The sequence below is a fragment of the Microchirus variegatus genome (genome assembly GCF_963457635.1).
Source record: "Microchirus variegatus genome assembly, chromosome: 9".
Lineage (NCBI taxonomy): Eukaryota > Metazoa > Chordata > Actinopteri > Pleuronectiformes > Soleidae > Microchirus > Microchirus variegatus.
This window is the reverse complement of record NC_139810.1, coordinates 20,881,128-20,899,507: the sequence shown is the minus strand read 5'-3', so window position 1 is coordinate 20,899,507 and position 18,380 is coordinate 20,881,128. Positions and strand designations below refer to the sequence as shown.

The following is an 18,380-nucleotide window of genomic DNA, read 5'->3' as shown; positions in this document are numbered from 1 at the left end:
AACATGACTTATTTTCTCTTGGTGGAAATGGGATTGATTATCCCATCATTTTGAATTTTCCATGAGGCTGAACTCTAATTATGTACATAAGCCCCATATGAAGACTATTCAGTGCCAAACATGTTTAGATGAACTTGGCCTCTATAGACAATGTGCATGTTTGTGCCAAAACGGCAGGAAGTCTCGTAGTCGGCCTTCATTTCACCTGATTAGTGCATCTGCCATGTGCTTCGTTTGTTTCCTTCGATGTTATTTAGAGAAAGCAGCCACTTTGAGCATGTTGTATCTCTGGGTTCTTTCCATTCTGTTCCTATGAGACACAAACTGTATTGGTTTTTCTTGCCACTAATCCTGTTTTATCCCAGGTTGTTTACATACCTCTCTTGGTCTCTGACTTGCATGCCGAATAATTTTCCAAACCAGGTGTTGGACATGATATTGTCGTCATACTGTGGTTTGTGAAATGCTTTGTAATGGATTGCCTTAACTGAAGATTAATAAAATACTGAAAACTTTGGCGGAATTGGAGATGTTTTTCTTCATCTGTTTGATCTCTGTGAGATAGTGACATGCCAGATAAACGGACACAGCATCATTATGAAAACAAAGCATAACACATTGAGCAGTCATCATAATGTTTAGCAGTTATGGAACAATTTAATAATCATTGGAGTCATGTTTTTGATTACAACAGGAAATTAACACTGACTGCTGTTTGGCAGCATACAGTGGGCTGTTTGCTGCTGGAAACAACACCAGAGAGAGTGAGACATAACTGTGGACTGTGCTGCTGAAAAAAGAGCAAAAATTCAATAAAGCTCCATCAAGAAATTAGCAGACTGTGAATGGTGTGTAGGTTCCTCACTGTGACACAACCACTGCCTAATACTGAACTGCACAAAAAAGGGAAAACTTTTTTTTTCTTTTTTTTTGCAACTTTCAATACTGAACAAATATTTTTAATTAAAGGACTCATATTATACCCCATTTCCCCAAGTTAAACTAGTTCCCTGGTGTCCTAATGAACATGTCTGTGACATGCTTTGGTCAAATTACCATAAGGATGAAGTACCACAGCAGTTCAATCACCCTGCCAAAACAGCCCTGTTCAGAACGCTCTGTTTAGTAGTATCTCTTTAGGTCCACCTGAAAAAAAATAAAATGAAACTTAAGGGACAGGAAATGACATCAGCCACAGAGGCTACTGTGAGCTAACAGCAGTTAGCATTTGGAAAAGTGATCATTTGCAGGCTCTAGCAGGCACATTGCCGTCATATATAACATGTATCCACTGGACAGATAAATCCTCTGAGGCTGGAAGTTTGTGTAGAACTCTGTGCTGCACTGTGGAGTCAAGAATAGAACTTTTCGCGGACTTCCGGTTTTCGGATACCCTTGCCCTCGCCAGCACTCTCGCGTGTTTTACGGACAAAGTGGAGACAACAATTACAGAAATGTAGCGCATTGTGACATCCCAATGAATGCGGAAGTCAACATTGCGTGTTTTATCTCCTGTACTTAGACTGAGGAGGACCACAAAAGCATGAGTGAGTCATTTTTTTCACACTTTGCCGACTCACAGGACCTCCAGAGTCCAAAATATAAGGATTTAAATGATTAAAAAGTTGATTTTGCATAATATGTCCCCTTTAACTGATTCTAATGATTCAGTACACCGAAAACAACTGCTTTACAAGTCACTAGTTTGTGTATGTCACATATAAAAAACAATGTCACAGCAGTTTCATGCAGCTGTGCTCTGATGATATTGTCATGGTAAACCAACCAAACCACGTAGTCGAGCCGTGATCGTGGGGTAACGTCAGCTGTAGTGGAAAAGCGTGATAAGTTAATATCGCTTCACCACACAAAACCACATTTTTCAGTGCTAATTTTTGCTTGGTATTACCTATATAACCTGCTGCTGACATTACCCACAATGCAAAATAACAGTTTGGTTGGAGATGGGTTTTTTTTGTCTGTTGTGATTTTGCCTCGGGCAGAGATAAACAAACCATGACAAAGAAGTCCTTGTCTACCTCCATAACTCTAACCCTTGTACTGTTGAGCCCTGAATCACTTAGCTGACAAAAGGCTTTACACCTTTTCTCACATAGTATGTGGTCACATTCCCCTCGACACATAAACAGACTTTAATGTGTAAAGACATCTGAATTTCTCCCAGTTTTTCTACTCTTCATTTCCTCTTTTTTTTCTCCCACCCATTGTACATTAGAAAAGCCGGTGTCATTAGATTTTCTTTGCAGGGTTTTTATTAAGTCTAAAAGAAAGTATAGCCTGCAAAAAACTTACTCCAGTGCCACAACAACTTGATCATGAAAATGATTTTGCTTATACTTCATTCATTGTTTACAGCTTCATCCTCCACATGAGGGTCGTGGGGCCGCTGGAGCCAATCCCAGCTGACACACGGCGAAATGAAACCCTGGACAGGTCGGGGTCAACAAACAGAGATAAACGTGTGAATGTTTAGAGTGTCTGCTTGACCTAATCTCCTGTTTTTGGACTGTAGGAGGAAAGCGGAGTACTTGGAGAAAACCCAGGGAGAACATGCAATTAATTTTACTCAGCTTGAGACAAGAAAAGATTTCCTCTATCAATAACCACAAGGAGTCTTATACTAAACAAGACGGCTGGTTTGTATCTATTATGAGTGCGATTCTCTCACAGAATGTGTTCCCTTTTAAAATGTGTTTTTTCCCCCTTTAATAAGATGCACTGCTGATGAATCAAGCTGTCCACCTGGGGAGAAGGAGACAGCGCAGCTGGAGCTATAAATTACCAGCTTAAGACACAAACACCTCCCTCGCCCACCCACTTTCTGACTGAACAATAATGATGAGTGGAAGCCAGGAAGAAATCAACAACTAATGACATAGAATTATACTCGCGTACTTAGATACTGTATAACATTTCACGTATATAATATGCAAAACATTTGCAAGAGATGACTGCTCAGAAAGTATTATACTAATTACTCTGGAGTTCTTACAGGCAACATTTTATCAGCCATAGCTGAAAAATAATTAAAAAAGAAACACTGAAGCCCACAGGGTTACACATTATATATTGTGTGTAAACCACAAATTGGGGTTTTAATGGGGATTATGTGCTGGGTTACTTCGTGTTGTCACTACATTAAACTAACTCTGCTTTATAATTGCACATCATTGTATGACAGACTTGTCTTGTGGGTTTTATTAGTACTTAAAGGTTCTCATTTAGGAGGATTTATTTGAAGAAACTGAGTATACGACCAATACTTGCATGTGTATAATATATAATCATATAGTTAAAATATCTTTAAAGTGAGCCTTTCATATAACTTGGTTGTACCCAACATGAAATATGACATCCTTTCTGGTTTGTGCAGAGCGCCGTAGTTCCCCGATACACTTGGGAAAGGGAGGTGTTGGAGTCTTAGTCGGACTAACGTACCTGGATAATGCAACTCATAGTCCGATTACTCCTGCATGCTGCAACCCAATTTTAGACTGACAGAGGATATTTACGCTTTAGAAACCACAGCACGATCCAACTCACCATCCATTTAGCCTGTTTGTTTTTCTGTGAGGTTAAGGTCAACAGGAAACTGATTCAATACACACTAGCTTATAGAGAGATACAGCGCCACCTACAGAGGCAGAGTCAACTTACACCGCCGTTAAATCGAGTTTCTCCTATTATCCTATAAACAGACTTGGCAAGTTGTCCGGTTGCCTGACTCAGTCGGACTATTGTCTTAGCTCGATTAAACTGTGCATGGTCAGAGGTGGAAAAAGTACTAAAATATTGTACTCAAGTAAAAGTACCAATACTTGAAATACTTGAAATATTACTCAAGTAGAAGTAAAAGTAGTCATCTGAAAATGTACTCCAGTAGAAGTAAAAAATAGTTAATTTGAAATGTACTAAGTAAAAGTTACTTTGCGTGGGGTGTGAGGGTATTAGAAATATGACAAGGGGTCAGAAATCCAAAACTATTTTGGACACAGGATATTACATCACTTTTGGCGCGCGCCCTCTTTTTTCACGCGCCAATGCTGGTGCTAATCTCATCATCATTCGTCTGGTTCTGCCGTCTTCATTGTGCAGAATTTTTATTTTTACTCAGTAACGGATAGGATTTATAAAGTAACTAAGTACAATACTTGAGTCAATACGTACCCAAGTAAAAATCAAATTCCAGATTTTAAATTGTACTTATAAATACAAAATACACACAAAAAAAGTATTCAATACAGTAACTTGAGTAAATGTCGTGTTTCGTTACTTTCCACCTCCGCTCAAGGTGACTGTCACACCAGGTGGTGTCTCAAATTCTTTCACACTATACCTTTAATGTCTGTATGGGCAGCAGACAGTGAAGCAGTGCTTCTTATTTCAACATTTTGACTGCATCAAAACCACATGAACAACATGCAGTTGCCTGAAACTAATAATTTGGCAGAGGATATCATGAACAAACCGCGAGTGCGTTTGTGATTTAATAGGGTCGGCAGTTGTTTTTAATCCGTGCTGCAGGGTGAGGAGGGAGACGAGCAGAAGCTGCTCTCAGCTCACGCTAATCAGAGATGAAGGTGGACTCCGTTGGTATTGACCTGGAAACCAAATGAGAACCAGAGCCTCTCCTTACACAGTATATGACAGCACCGTCAGCTTCGTCCTATTAAAGCAGCCTCTAGCTTCATGTCTGAGAGCGGTCTGATTTGCAGAGCTCGGGCCAATTGAACACACATATTTCTTTCATGTGGGATTTGCGTTGAGGGAGTGTTGGCTACAGCTTCTACTGCTCACTTCTAACACTCACGGCATCGCTCTCTTCAGTAACCTTTCTGCTCCGCTGATCAGAGTGAACTCCACTCACCTTGGACTGACAACACGGCACAGCCGCACAAATGGACCCACCGCTTTGATTCATTAGACACTTTTTGCATTGGCTATACATCATCATTAGGTTACCATAAAGACTGATTTTGTAAGTTTGAGTGTGTTTTCAGTGCACTGTAACGGAGTGAGAGGGGAGCAGAGGGGGTTGCTTCACATTAACGGTGAGATAATGTGTTGGAGATTTGTCATCTGGGATAGTAATCCACAGAGAAAGCCAGTGTGATGAATCATCATAATTAATATGTCTCACACACGGAAATCAAATAAAAAAACAAGCACAAAAACAGGCCATGTTCATTTTACAGTTGAACTAAAGGACAAATACAGTATAAAGATTTCAATTTGTATTTTTTGTATTACCACAGACGCACATTTTAAAAAAAAAAGAATAACAATATATATATAGCAAAGCACCAGATAATGGACTGACCATGCACATTCATCAACAAAAACATCAACAAAATAATAAAGAAGGGAAACATAAAACTAAAGGGCTGAGCATCCACATAGCGAGATTGTCGACTTCTCCTGGGGACGTCTGTCTGATGTGCTGAATGTCATTATGTCTTGGCAGACTGAGGCTTTCTGTTTGCTGCATGCTCGAACAACCTGTTCCCCATAAAAATGTGTTCCAATTATAGACGAAAAACACAGAAATTGAAAATGTCAGGAATATTTTAGAGAATTTCTTTCATTTTTAAATGCCGCCGCAAAACTGCACGGCATAAAGAGAACGTAAAGAACCCAATCTGAACCTTTTAAATTGAAGAACAATGCTATTTTAACTGCCTGTAGAGGTGTAATGAGTAGCTGATTGATTGATTTGTAATGATATTGATGATTAAAAAAACCTTTAAATGGTAAATAACCAATTTATATTGATATTTGAGAGGTATTTTGGTCATCAGCATATCAAGCTTTCTTTTTGTTCTCTCACATTAGACTGAATGTTTGCTCTTGACTATTTGGACAATTCACACATTTTGTTTACGTCTTCCTGGGGAAGTGTGATTCGTTTTCTGACATTAAACAGGCAGGAAATCAGGAGATAAATTGATAATGAACACATTTAGATTCTGCACTAAACAAATTTAGATTATGAATATTTCAGGGGGGGGAGGATAGATATGGTCAGCGTTGCGTAAAGCAAGCTTTTAACAGTAATGATCCTGAACTTAATGTTCTCACCATCTGCACAAACTTGCACTTGAAGTGAAATTAGCAATCAAGATTCCCACATTTATGGCAACAAAACAACATGAATTACATTTTAGCAACAAGCTTTTCTGGCTCTGGAACAACATCGGTTCAGATTTAGATGCAGCCATAGTCAGGAGCTAAAATGGTGGTGGTCGGTGTGTGGATTTATAGATGAATAAAACAATGGGCTTTGACATGAGTGACAGCTTTTCATTTTCCCTTTATAAATAGTTTTTTTCTGTTAAAAGCTCCACTATTGTTGACTAAAAGGCTGGGTTTGGAGAACATTACTCACACCAACCACAGCACTGTAATCAATAAAACAGATTGTTTTCCCCAAAGATTATATTATCACGGTGATGTCAGATCAGTCAGTCATTTTGTAAGGGTATATGGACACATTTTGTTATATCGATCTTTTCTTATATAATAAATGACAACAGGGAATTCCCTTCAGTGCCTCCTCCTAATCATTTCCCCCATAGTTTTGCATCCACGCTGACTTCATGCACATCGAATGGGTGGTGGTGAAACTATTTCAGCAGTAAGAACTATTCCCTTGTCAATCTGTGCCATTTAGCAGCAAACTGAAAAGTGCATGTGATGTCTGATTTGACCAACCCTGTCGAGCAGTAAAAGGCATCGGACATCTCAAAAAAAAAGTAGGAGCATGTGGCCGTTTCACAACGGGATCAAATAATGTCTCCTACTCTGACAACTGCTCTCTCTCTGCTCTGCCCTTTGCGTGTATGTACTTTACACCTCAGATACCTCCAGTGAATCTGAGTCAGGTAATCTTTGTGACTGGAGAAGGGGCGGGGGTGGGGGGGGGGATACATGGACGGTAGGAGACGATGAAGGGGAAAGAGGCAAGTGTTGACATGAGTGGTGACTTTAAAGATGAAAATGCAGTATCTGAAGGGAAGGAAAGCTGACAGGGGAAAGCACAGGGAGGGGGTGAGGCTAAAGCGAGGAGTCGGGGAGATAAGAGAGTGCACAAAGGAGGACTATGATGAGCCACCAATGAGAGCCGGAGGAGGAGGGAGTATGGAGCCTTTGTGTCATTCTCTAGAGCAGGGATCAGCAAGTAGATATGGCCGAGTGCCAGTTTTTTCTGGAAGTAATTGAATATTTATGAATAAAACGTCTGTTTCAGTTGGAAACAAAAACCCATGTTTGATGTTGTCGTTGATCTGCAGCTTGTTATGAAGACAAATGCGTGATATACTCGTACTCTTAATATTTACTGTGTGGTGACACCCAGCCATGTGAAAGACCTCCGTGTAGAGGGCAACTTTGAGTTATGGGCTTAAAGGCTTCTGAGGTATGTGCCATGTAAACCTGCTTAAAGGTGAGGAAAAGCAGGGTGCCTTTTTTTTTTTTTGAAAAGCCACTTCTCAATGTTGCATCGTGGAGTTGTGTGTCACGACCAACGCCAATGTGATGCTCTTTCCGACAAAGGCAAGATCCATCCAACACATTGTCAGCAAACTACACACATTTGGCATCAAGTTCTGGATTTCTGCCCATGTCGATACTAAATACTGGGGCGCCATACCTGGGAAGAGATGAGACGCGGAGGCCAGTTCAAAGGCTCGGAGACAGTGTTGGTATTGATGGAGCCAAGAAAGCCAAGAAAACGAGCCTGGTTGACACGGTCAATAAAATCAGAGGAGTGCTTCCCCCCGTGCGTGAAGACGCAAATGCCGCTGTTCACCACACAGGTGCTGAAAAGTGTCAACGCATCCATCACTCACTGTCAACCAGGGCAAAGCAAAAAAAAAAAAAAAAGGGATGCATTTTGATCACTGTCCACACAGCTGTGACCATCACGAGTGGGGAAAAGGCTCAACCAGACACGGTTTACACTTCAAACTGCTTTCCCTTCAGCACCCACGCGTAAATGGCCAGTGGCAGTGTTTTGTAATATCCTCGACCTGGCTGCAATAAATGCCTCAGTTCAATTTCTGTTCGAATTCACATTTTGTTTCCTCATTATTTACTATCAAGTGTATTCTATTTATTTTCACTTTGTCCTTTGATTATTGAAAGTATATGCAAATTAATTATTAATGGTCAAAATGACGGCTATAGTATTTCTATTACTGTAGTGGGTACATCATTTCTGGTGTTTGATTGTAAATTATACATTGATACAAATCTTTAAAAGTGGTGAGGACAAAACTGTTGATCGTAAATAGTGCTAGGGACATCTATCCCCATTATATCTGACGCCTATGATGGAGGAGCCCCCCATGGGGAAAACCCTCTCCTGTCAGTCATCCACAAGTAGCTGGATTTGGTCTGATGGGATATTGTGAGGGAGTGATGAATGACTGCTCCTTGGGTGAAGGCACAACAGTGAATTCATGGCTGCCTGATTACGACTCTTTTGATGTGAAAGGGTGTGATGGATTGGACTTTGCACTGGAACACTGCTGTTTTCTTCAGGCAAAAAATCCTTTAGTTTGGACAACATTTAACCATGAAGGGATTGGATCTGTTGAAAACCTTTAGTTTTCATGATGGATTGTGTAAAGTTGCATACAAAACCCTGCATTTATTTTAGCTTAAAGGTGCATTATGTAATAAATCTAAAGCAACTGGCCATAAAATCCTCCTAATACTCAGGAATAATGTTCTTATAACAAACTGAACTCACCAACAACAACAGTACAGCCAAAATATTTGCATTAAAAATATATATTTTGCAGACTGCAAATCATGTTTATGTTTTGAAATCATGTTTTGGCATGTGGCGCCACCTACCGCCGTCTACCAATCATTGCAGTCAGTAGAGTCTCAGCCGCCGAGCAACCACGCGTTGCCAGTTACGTCAGAAAACGAAACCTAAAATACCTTGGTATTTTGAATTTGAATGTAGTAACGGTTTTTGGCCACATTCTTACATATGGCACCTTTAAAGCTGCAGTGCATAGCTTATGTACATTGTTGCTGATGCCTCTGTTGCTGCTCTTCTTGAACCGAGGCAATGTTACAGTATGTGTATGCTGCATTTGTGTGTTTACAGAGGCATTTATCACATCAAACTGCTGAATGACAGGGTTTTATGAGCAGCAGAATCCACTTCTGAACCTTTTTGTGAACACTACTTTCCGGTTCTTTCAGTCACACTGTAACCTGTTTGCAGTCACCTCACTTTACTCATGCAGTATTACTGCCGTCTGTCTTGAATTGAGTCGCCGGGCAACGCAATTTCTATACTGTAACAATGTGACATCAGTTTGTATGTGAACAGCATGCGTGCACTACAATTTGTGTAGTTTCTATTTTTTTTTTTTTTTCAACTGGTCGAGAAATCCTTCTCTGTCTCCTCTTCAGCCAACAGAGATGTTTTGTGACTGCTGAGATAACTCTCATCCCTTTAACTCCTGCTCATCTTTGTGTGTTTACCCCCCTCCAAAGACACAAAAGACATAACATTGCCATATGTGTGTCTTTGTACACCCACACTCAAAAACATTGGCAGAAATAGCAGTAGAGTGTGAACAAAAAGATAACAGCCTCTGCTGTTGTGTGGGTTTGACACAGCTCAGCTGCATTGTTCCAACTCTTTACAACAGTCTAGGAAAAGGGGACTGGGAGAAAATCATTACAAAGTGCAGAAGCCCGTGGCTTTAGTACTGGCTACCCTAGCTTTAGTGAAGGACTTGTACTCCTCTCCTGCTGTCCCTCCTCTTCCCCACACAGTTCTGTCAGAAAGGTGTTGTCTTTGAAGAGCCACTGAAAACTGACACACTCAGCATGTTGAGACATTAAAGTGGGAATGAAATAAGGAATCAGGGGTTTCTCTAGGCCCTGAGTTATAAGGATGCCGTGTTGCCACATTGGTTTTGCCTCCAGCAGAGTCCTTGTTTCAGCTGAGTCAAGTCAGGTGGTCTGTCAAGTTGATACGTTTGGCTTAGCTTAGAGTACAGCGGAGACGTGACGCTCCAGTGATGGTGATGCAGACGCCTTCTGCATCTCAGATGAGTGTTTCTCTGAGCTCCATAACATAACCCTGTGGAAAAATAACATTCATTTTCAACATCAGTTACATTTTCAGACCCACTGTACTCCACAGAAAGCAAAAAATGAGAAACATAGCCCCAGGTTATAATAATTTCAGACAGATTCCCTTTTCAGGGAAGATTCATGGTAATGAATTCACAGGGGTGATGTCCCTGGTGCTGGGGAAAATACAAAAACTGTGAAAAGCAAGAGTGTGAAAAGCAGGTCACAGGTTTATCAACCTCACTTTAGTGGTAGTTCTGCATTTGCCAGTTAGGGAATAGGCCTGTTCACATGTCCTGATTACCCTGCCTCTCATAGAATTGCAATCAGCTCCATATTTTTTTATTTTTTTTCACCATAACAGGGGGAGTTGAGATTTTCTCAGCAGGCTGGAATGGTACCATGGGTCCCAGATCAGAGAATACATAATGCTTGAATGTTTGAAACATCCAATGGCACAAGCTGTGTATTGTCAGTGGTGAAAAGCCATTAAATTATTCCTTGAAGGCCATCACATCAGTGACAGGTACACTGTTCTATGAGGTTCCAAGTACTGTGCATTATTGACCTCTGCCAGGAGGTATATGTTTTCGCTGGAGTTTGTTTGTCTTTCTGTCTGTTAGTGACCAACATAACTCGAAAAGTCACAGACGGATTTGGATGAATTTTCAATGGTATGTCCGCAATGGGACCAGGAACAACTGATTCAATTTTGGGCGTGATCCGTGATTCTGAGCTGCCTTTGCCAGAGCACTGCAGTGAGCTTTTCTAGTGTATTATTGTTAAGACAAAGGCAGCATTTACAATGCACGTCCTGATGTCCAATTGCGATATGTTGCCTATACACAGCCAGGTCCATAAATATTGAGACATCGACACAATTCTCTTCTTTTTGGCTAAATACACCACCACAATGGATTAATAGCAACAGATTCCAAATGCAAATGTCAACTCCAGAACTTTTACCTGCTTAATAGAAGATGATATAACGAGGGAATAGCCCACACCTGTCCATGAAAAAGCTTTCAGTCAATTATCCAATTACTTCTGGTCCCCTAAAAAGTGGGAGATTCCTACACCGTTTACCTGATTTGGATGTAAATACCCTCAAATTAAAGCCGAATGTGTGCAGTTAAAGCACATCTTGTTCCTTACATTGCAGTGGTGTATAGAGCCAAAAAGAAGAGAATTGTGTCGATTTCCCAATATTTATGGACCTGCCTGTATATCTATCTTTTTTTTGGAGGACCTGCTTAAATTGTCTTTCAAAAGTGACCCATATCTGAATTCTGCATTTACACCGGTTATATTTGAGGAGACAACATGCTCGGTGGGCTCGACGACTGACCTGTAAGTGGTTTGTAGGCCAAAACAGAGGTGAAAGTTGAGCTATTATCAAATTTAGAAATCCTTGACCAAAAGGCTTAAAAGACATGAAACATTGCGTCCACTGGCTTGAGCCCACGTGTTTACAACATTCACCACTGTCTTATTTTCAAGGACGGAGAAGTCGTATCTGATCCGTCCGCTTAGATGCATGCAAAGCCACATATCTGATTCATATCTGATTTATTTCCACATACATAAAACTGAATTGACGATGTGTTTTTTTTCCTTCCACATGGGAGAAGAGATCAGAATTGGATCCCTTGCAGTGTAAATGCAGCCAAAGTATCTCAGCTGTTGCATACATGAACATGTCGAGTTATACATGGACAGAACATGATCTTGGCAATGAGAATATCAAAAATACAATTTTTATCTCCCAGTAATTCATATTATTTTGTTGAAATAGTTTATTATGTGCAATACACACTACACACACAAAGAGCAAAGAAATACAGCAGCATCCATACTCCACAACCACAAATATGAACAAATCCTCCAGCTGCTGTTCAGAGTCAGGGAGCTTAACTTTACAACAGCAGCAGTGAATCTGCAATAATGATCCACAATCTTCAATAAGAATCTGGGGCTCTGTGTGATTTAGCGAAGAGCAGAAGTTTGGTGTGCTGACCTGTCATAGGAATTAGGTTTATCGACCTCCGCCAGGAGGTATATGTTTTTGCCAGAGTTTGTCTGTTAGCAACATAACTCCAAAAGTCACGGACGGATTTGGATGAAATTTTCAGGAAATGTCTGCAATGGGACCAGAAAAAAATAAAAAATATATCGCCAAAATATCGATGCTAAGAGTAGATTTTCAAAGTCCAAAGGGGGGGTGATGGGAGTTAAGTTTGTTTATTGAGCTGCTTGGTGGAGGTCTGCGCTCTTTGAGTGCTTTTTCTAGTCATTTGTAGGTTATTTTCCTGGAGAATGTATTGCGATGCTTTGGTGGAGCAGTTATAAATGACATGGTCATGGTCTTCTGTGTTTTACAGCACAAGAGAAAAAGAGAAACAACCTGAAACACTCACGCTGTAGCTGTTATTAGCACATACACCTTGCCTGGCTATTCCGTTTATTTGTAATGTTGCGATCTGTTGATAAAGATACATCTGTATCGATAGGATCAACATCCTGAATGAACATTAACTTGAAAGAAGAAGTGAGTGAATTGCAAATAGCCATACTATGCCAGAATTTACACCAGGTAAAAGGGCTTGGCCTTGCAGGTGGCAGCATCCTCTGAATTCTACTTTGAAGTAATGGCGTGTGAGAGAAATCCATTAGTTGAGCCCCAGTACCCAGCTGTGTTGCTAGTAGGGGTGTGTGACACTCCATTTCCTTTATTATCCTACAGCCTCACTGCCACTGCTTTATAGTCACTCAAATAAAAACAAAAAAACATGAATATTTTCCCAAATTATTATTATGTTTTTTTTTTTTTTTTGTCACAAACATGTTTTCTGTACTACTTGCAATAAAAGTGTGGAGCCTTAAAATAGCACTGTGAGCTGCAGGGTTGCAGAGGGAAAAAACAGGATTGTGCAAAATATGCAGGGATCGTAATGCAAATCTAGTCTATGATGTTGTTGTGTTCTCCTGATTACAATTCAGCAAATCTCAAGAGTCAAAGGGTCCTTCCCCCACTGCTTTCAAGAAAGATTACAACTATAATCTGAGCCGCAATATCTGCAGACTAAAACAATCCATCTACTGTATGTGAATCTGATTATCCCAGAGTCTCAGAGCAGATCTCATCCTGCACATAATACACTATAGGAAGATGGGGAATCTTACAGGAATTAGTCATCACCAGGCATCAGTGATGGACGTGTGGATACATTTACACATATTACTACACCTTAGTACAATTTTGAGTTATTTATACCATACATTTATGCAATTTACCTGAAATGATTAGTTGGATTAAATGTCGATGTCTAAATCTATTTTGATAATTTGTAGTCATTCACCATTTCCCACCTCTGATATCTGAGCATTATCGACACCACAATAAACAGTATATTTATATATACTTCTACGATTTTGTGGTTTGGACAGTTGGCATGTCCAAACCAGCATTGTGAAGGAGTGAATTTGGCATTTCTTCACAAACGACTGATTTATTTAGAAGTTGCCGTTCTCCATAAATTATTGACAAGTTTTTCCGTTCGGCAGGCACGGTATGAAAATCCTGCTGCACAGTAATTCATCTATAATTACAATCAAATTTTATAAAAATTAACAGCGTTATTCACACATCGCTGTCCTCCCACACAAAGAAGCTGGTCATTCATCCTTTATGAGAACAAGAATAGCTCCTGCTGGCAGCTCACATCAATCTGAAACCCCAACATTGACGATTACTCGATGTCTCTGCAAGATGCTATTGAGGTTTATGATCTGTACATGGGGAGAACTTTCATAAGGCACTTCAGCATCAACGAGCAAAAATGTGTTTAAAAATGACACCACTAACTGTGAATGCTATGCTGGGGAGGTGATGAGGAGGAATGCTGTTACTTTGCAAATATGTGTCCTGCCCAGAGCTCGACAAGGCTGTTGTCTCCAAGAAGTGCAGATTATGTTTAATGGGATTAAGCTGGGCCGAGTCACTGCAGTGCAGTATGTCACTGGAGACAAAATATGGTTAATTTATTATTATTATTATTGTTATTATAATAATAACACAGACATGTTGCAGAAACAGCCCAATCACATGAGAGGCAACATTTCCAAAAAACTACTGCCATCTTATGGAAGAAGAACTGCATTGCAATGTCATGATTCAGCTAACATGCTTTCAAAAAGGGATAAACATGAATGTGCACATGTATGTAATAAATAAACAAGTGGCACATAAGGAGAAACAAATATCACAGAAATTTCCCACACAACATTGGCAGTTCACCACATCATCATATAACGTGTGCTGTACAGGGGATTTTACATTTTCACTTCACCTAAGTGAACTGTGGGAGGAAGCTGGAGCACACAAATAAACAACACGCAGAACTCAGAACTAAGTTATATGTACATTTCCATTAATGACTCAAATAAATTTAAATATTAAAATGAAAGGCAAAATGAGAGGGGCTGGTCTGAAATATGGCACAAACTTTTCACAGTTTACTCTTTAAGGTTGATAATACATTTTGATTTTGACTAATACAGTAACTCTTGTCTCTTTGCAGCAGTAAATACTCCTATCTGATATTTCAACACACTCAAAGTTCTCCCGACTCCTAAGTATTCAAAAGTTAAGAACAAAAATTGGTCAGGCCAAAAAACTAAAACAACAGTAATCAGGAGCTGTAATTTTCCAACAGCAAAAGTCAAAACATCAAAAGGCTCCTTCAGTTCTGCTACTGACATCAGATAATTCAGATGTATGGATAGATCAACAGACAAGCATGATCTTCTCGACTCCAGGCAATTGACACAAAATGGAGGCACCACAAGGACAATAATTACATAAAGGGGAAAGTAACCAAACATGGGAAATAGTACTGAGGCTGTTAAGAGTTAACGTTGAAACACAGAAAAGCAAGGCAAAAATATCAATGTCGGGTCACATGATTTGTTTGAGGTGCCTAATGCATCTCATTTGAAGATGTGGAACTAGAGGTCAAAGGCCTGAAAATCCTCTTCCTGGAAAGGCAGATTATTTAAAAGACTATGTTCAAGCTCCACTAGATATTCCTCCTTAAGCTCATTCATGCAACACAACGTACAGGTATGGTGTTTTGGGCTGTTCTGTGTTAACAATGAACAGCTTTGCTGATCATTTCCACATCTTTTGCGTTGACTCATGCTACCGTCATATGACATTATAGTGCCCTCCTGATCAACTCCATTTCCACTGTGCACGCTGATGCTTCCATCATCCGACAGTGTGAGGTCGCCATCGCCACTGTGTTGAATACTGTGGCTTTTATGTAATGCTGTGACATTTACTTTGGCATTAGTTTTGAGAGGCCCTTTCATTTCCCTGACAGGCTTTGAGCAGACCCTGGTGTTTGCAATGTCAACTGAAGGAAAGTTGCTTTGGATAAATTGAGGGAGTGGCACTGAATCTGCCATTACCATATGATCAGAAACTGTCTGGGCGATGTTGAGGCAGCAGGCATCTCCAGACCCTTCTCTGTTTTTGTTAGGGGTGAGTTTCTTGTTAGTGTCAGTAAATACACAATCAGAGTCTTTTTCGCTGACTTCTGTGTCCAACTCATCTTCAGAAGCTTCATGTTCAAGGCTTTGTGATCCACAGACACAAACATCACCAAATGGCCTCTTGGATCCCCTTACAGGAGAATCAAATACCACTCCCTTGGGAGCAAGAGGCTGGAAGTGTCTGCGGCGCTGGCTGGTGTACGCTAATGAGCAATTCTGGATCTCAGGCTGTCTCAGCATGTAGTGTCGGACTGAATCAGGCACCAGGATTTCATGACGCTTTTTGCTGGGCAGTAAAGCATAGAGACTTCCTGGTAAGCAGTTTCCTACAATAGGTGCAAGGGAGGTGGGTTTAAGGGCAGAAACAAAATCCTCCAGCTCTTGATAAGAGGAGTGGTCGGAGTATGGCACTACATGGAGGTTGGGGTGACAGGAGACCACGGACCTGCTGGTGGGCAGGATGACCAAAGTCGGTTGTTCTTCGTTCCACTGGTGCAAAGAGGCACGACAGATCTGTGACTGGTCCACCGCTCGAATACGACCAGCTCCCACATCAGTGGTGAACACGTTGGGCAGCTCCAGAGCTGTGAGGGTCTCCATTCTTTCAAAACTAACCTCAATCCAGGTTTTAAACTCCATTGCCAGCTCCACCAGCAGGACCTCCTTTCCCAACGCATACAAACCTGTAATGCAAAACCAATTAATGTAAATAAGTCTTTCCCCCCAATTCCAAACCTCATAATGTTTATATTTTAGCTACTGAACTCAACCAAAGTTTGTCTTGTTTGCGACTCTTGATCAGATCATTCATACACACAGTGGGTTAGGTTGCCGTGAAACAAACGAATCGACTGGAATTACCTATGACAACGTTGTGGAGAGGATGGCTGCGAATGATCTCTTTAATTTGTTGAGTGGCTTGCTTTCTGGAGGGGAGGGTGCGGTTGGGGTCACAGTTGGTGTTGTCCAGGTAAAGGACATCAATAGTGGCGTTTGTCCTCAAACAAGGCTCACGCAGCATTGTGGGAGTATATCTGAAGTCCCCTAAAATGAAGAGTGCAATGCTGTAAATTATACAACATAGAACATGTGCAAATGTTTCTTTTAATCATACAACACTACTAACAAATGTTAAAGACTAAAAGGAAATAGAAAACATATGACAAAGACATAAGTTAGCATTCAGACACTGACCAGTGTACAGTATAGAACCAAAGTAGCCTTCGAAGAGAAACATGACAGCCCCTGGACAGTGGTTGGCATCTATCAGAGTGACTATCAGCTTCTCCTTCCCAATGTCATCCAATGGCAGAAGGTATGGATCACCAAGCTCTAATGGATGGATCCACTGCTCTTTTACCTGAGTGGAGAGAAAATGGTCAGCAGAAGTGAATTCACATTATGTACATGACATGCAGCTATATTCTATATCAGCGTATTTTATTTCCTCACTGAAGCAACCCATGACTGACAAATTAAAGGAAAAGCTTGAAAAAATTGCAAAGATATTTTCTTACAGGCACAACAAAGTGAAGTTCTACTTTTGTTTGTCATCTATCTAAGAATACTAAAGAAAACCTCAAAACTAAGATGGCTTTTGAACAGCGTCTCCAGTTTCCCCCTGCAACACACATGTATGATGTTTGTTGTAATGAACAAGCTCACTAGGTAAAGGGGGTCTGTCTGTACAATATTGTATTGAATTATTGCTCATCCCTGATTTGAATCACAGACACTATTATATATATTAGACATATTTAAGGACTTTATGTTTTCACGTGCCATATCCACTGACCGTGACACGCCCCCTCACCTTCAGTTTGAGCCGGAGCAGCGTGGCAGTGGTCGGTGAGCAGTAGATGGGCCAGTTGCTCCAGGTGGAAGTCAAACTCACGGTGTGGTCACTGTGCATGTGGGACAGGAAGAAGAGCCGCGTGCAGGGACACTTTCGCACCTGCCAGAAGTCGACGGCCAGCGGGGTGTGCGGGATGACTTTTCCGTTGACGGACATGGTTGCACTGGAGACGTACCGGACCGACTTCGGCCGAAGGTAAGTTATCTATTTGTAGTATGGAGACTCTCTACCACACCGACACACGCCTGAGGAGAAATTGCAGTGCTTTATTGAACACGGCACAAGTTACAGAAAAGAAACTGAGTGAAGTGGAAGCTAATGTTGAAGTGACGAGTAACGAGTAAACTCGATAACGTTGGCATTAACCGGCTAGAATGTGAACGAGACAAGAATTCTGCAGTTAGTAAAGCTTCTCTCTTACCATTGGCGTCGTTCACAGTTGTCAGTAACCGATAACACACGCGTGGAAGTACGTTGTTGATGTAAACACACACCACTCCCGCCATTATGTTTTCTACCTTTCTTATTCGTCCTCGGGCTCGTGATGCAGCTGCAACTGGTTGTTGCACCCTACTGCCACCTGTAGGTCAGAAGGTGTGTAGCGAAAATTAAGATAAATAAACATCCCATAACCACAGAGGAGTACGGGGAAAAATAGCGATTGTTGGGAGATTGTGTGGACCCGCAGATAGTTCGACCAAAGAATAAAACATACTAGAGATAGTGTACAGCTGTACTTGAGTAAAACTGACTGCACTGGTCAATATTTCCCACAAGATGGCGTCAACAGAGAGGAAAGAAGAAATTGAGTCTGCTGGGCTTTTATTTTGTGATAAAGCGGTAG

The 18,380-nt window shown here is 40.8% G+C and overlaps 1 protein-coding gene across 1 annotated transcript; it reads right to left on the bottom strand.

Moving 5' to 3' along the window:
- Positions 1-13,643: 13,643 nt before the first annotated feature.
- Positions 13,644-18,054, bottom strand: dclre1b (DNA cross-link repair 1B). Its single transcript, XM_083895665.1, has 5 exons — positions 17,958-18,054; positions 17,495-17,781; positions 16,876-17,041; positions 16,543-16,725; positions 13,644-16,364 (listed from the first exon to the last, which is right to left on the bottom strand). The coding sequence occupies exons 2-5, from the start codon at positions 17,690-17,692 to the stop codon at positions 15,133-15,135; spliced, it is 1,779 nt and encodes a 592-aa protein (XP_083751791.1). The 5' UTR covers positions 17,693-17,781; positions 17,958-18,054; the 3' UTR covers positions 13,644-15,132.
- Positions 18,055-18,380: the final 326 nt, after the last annotated feature.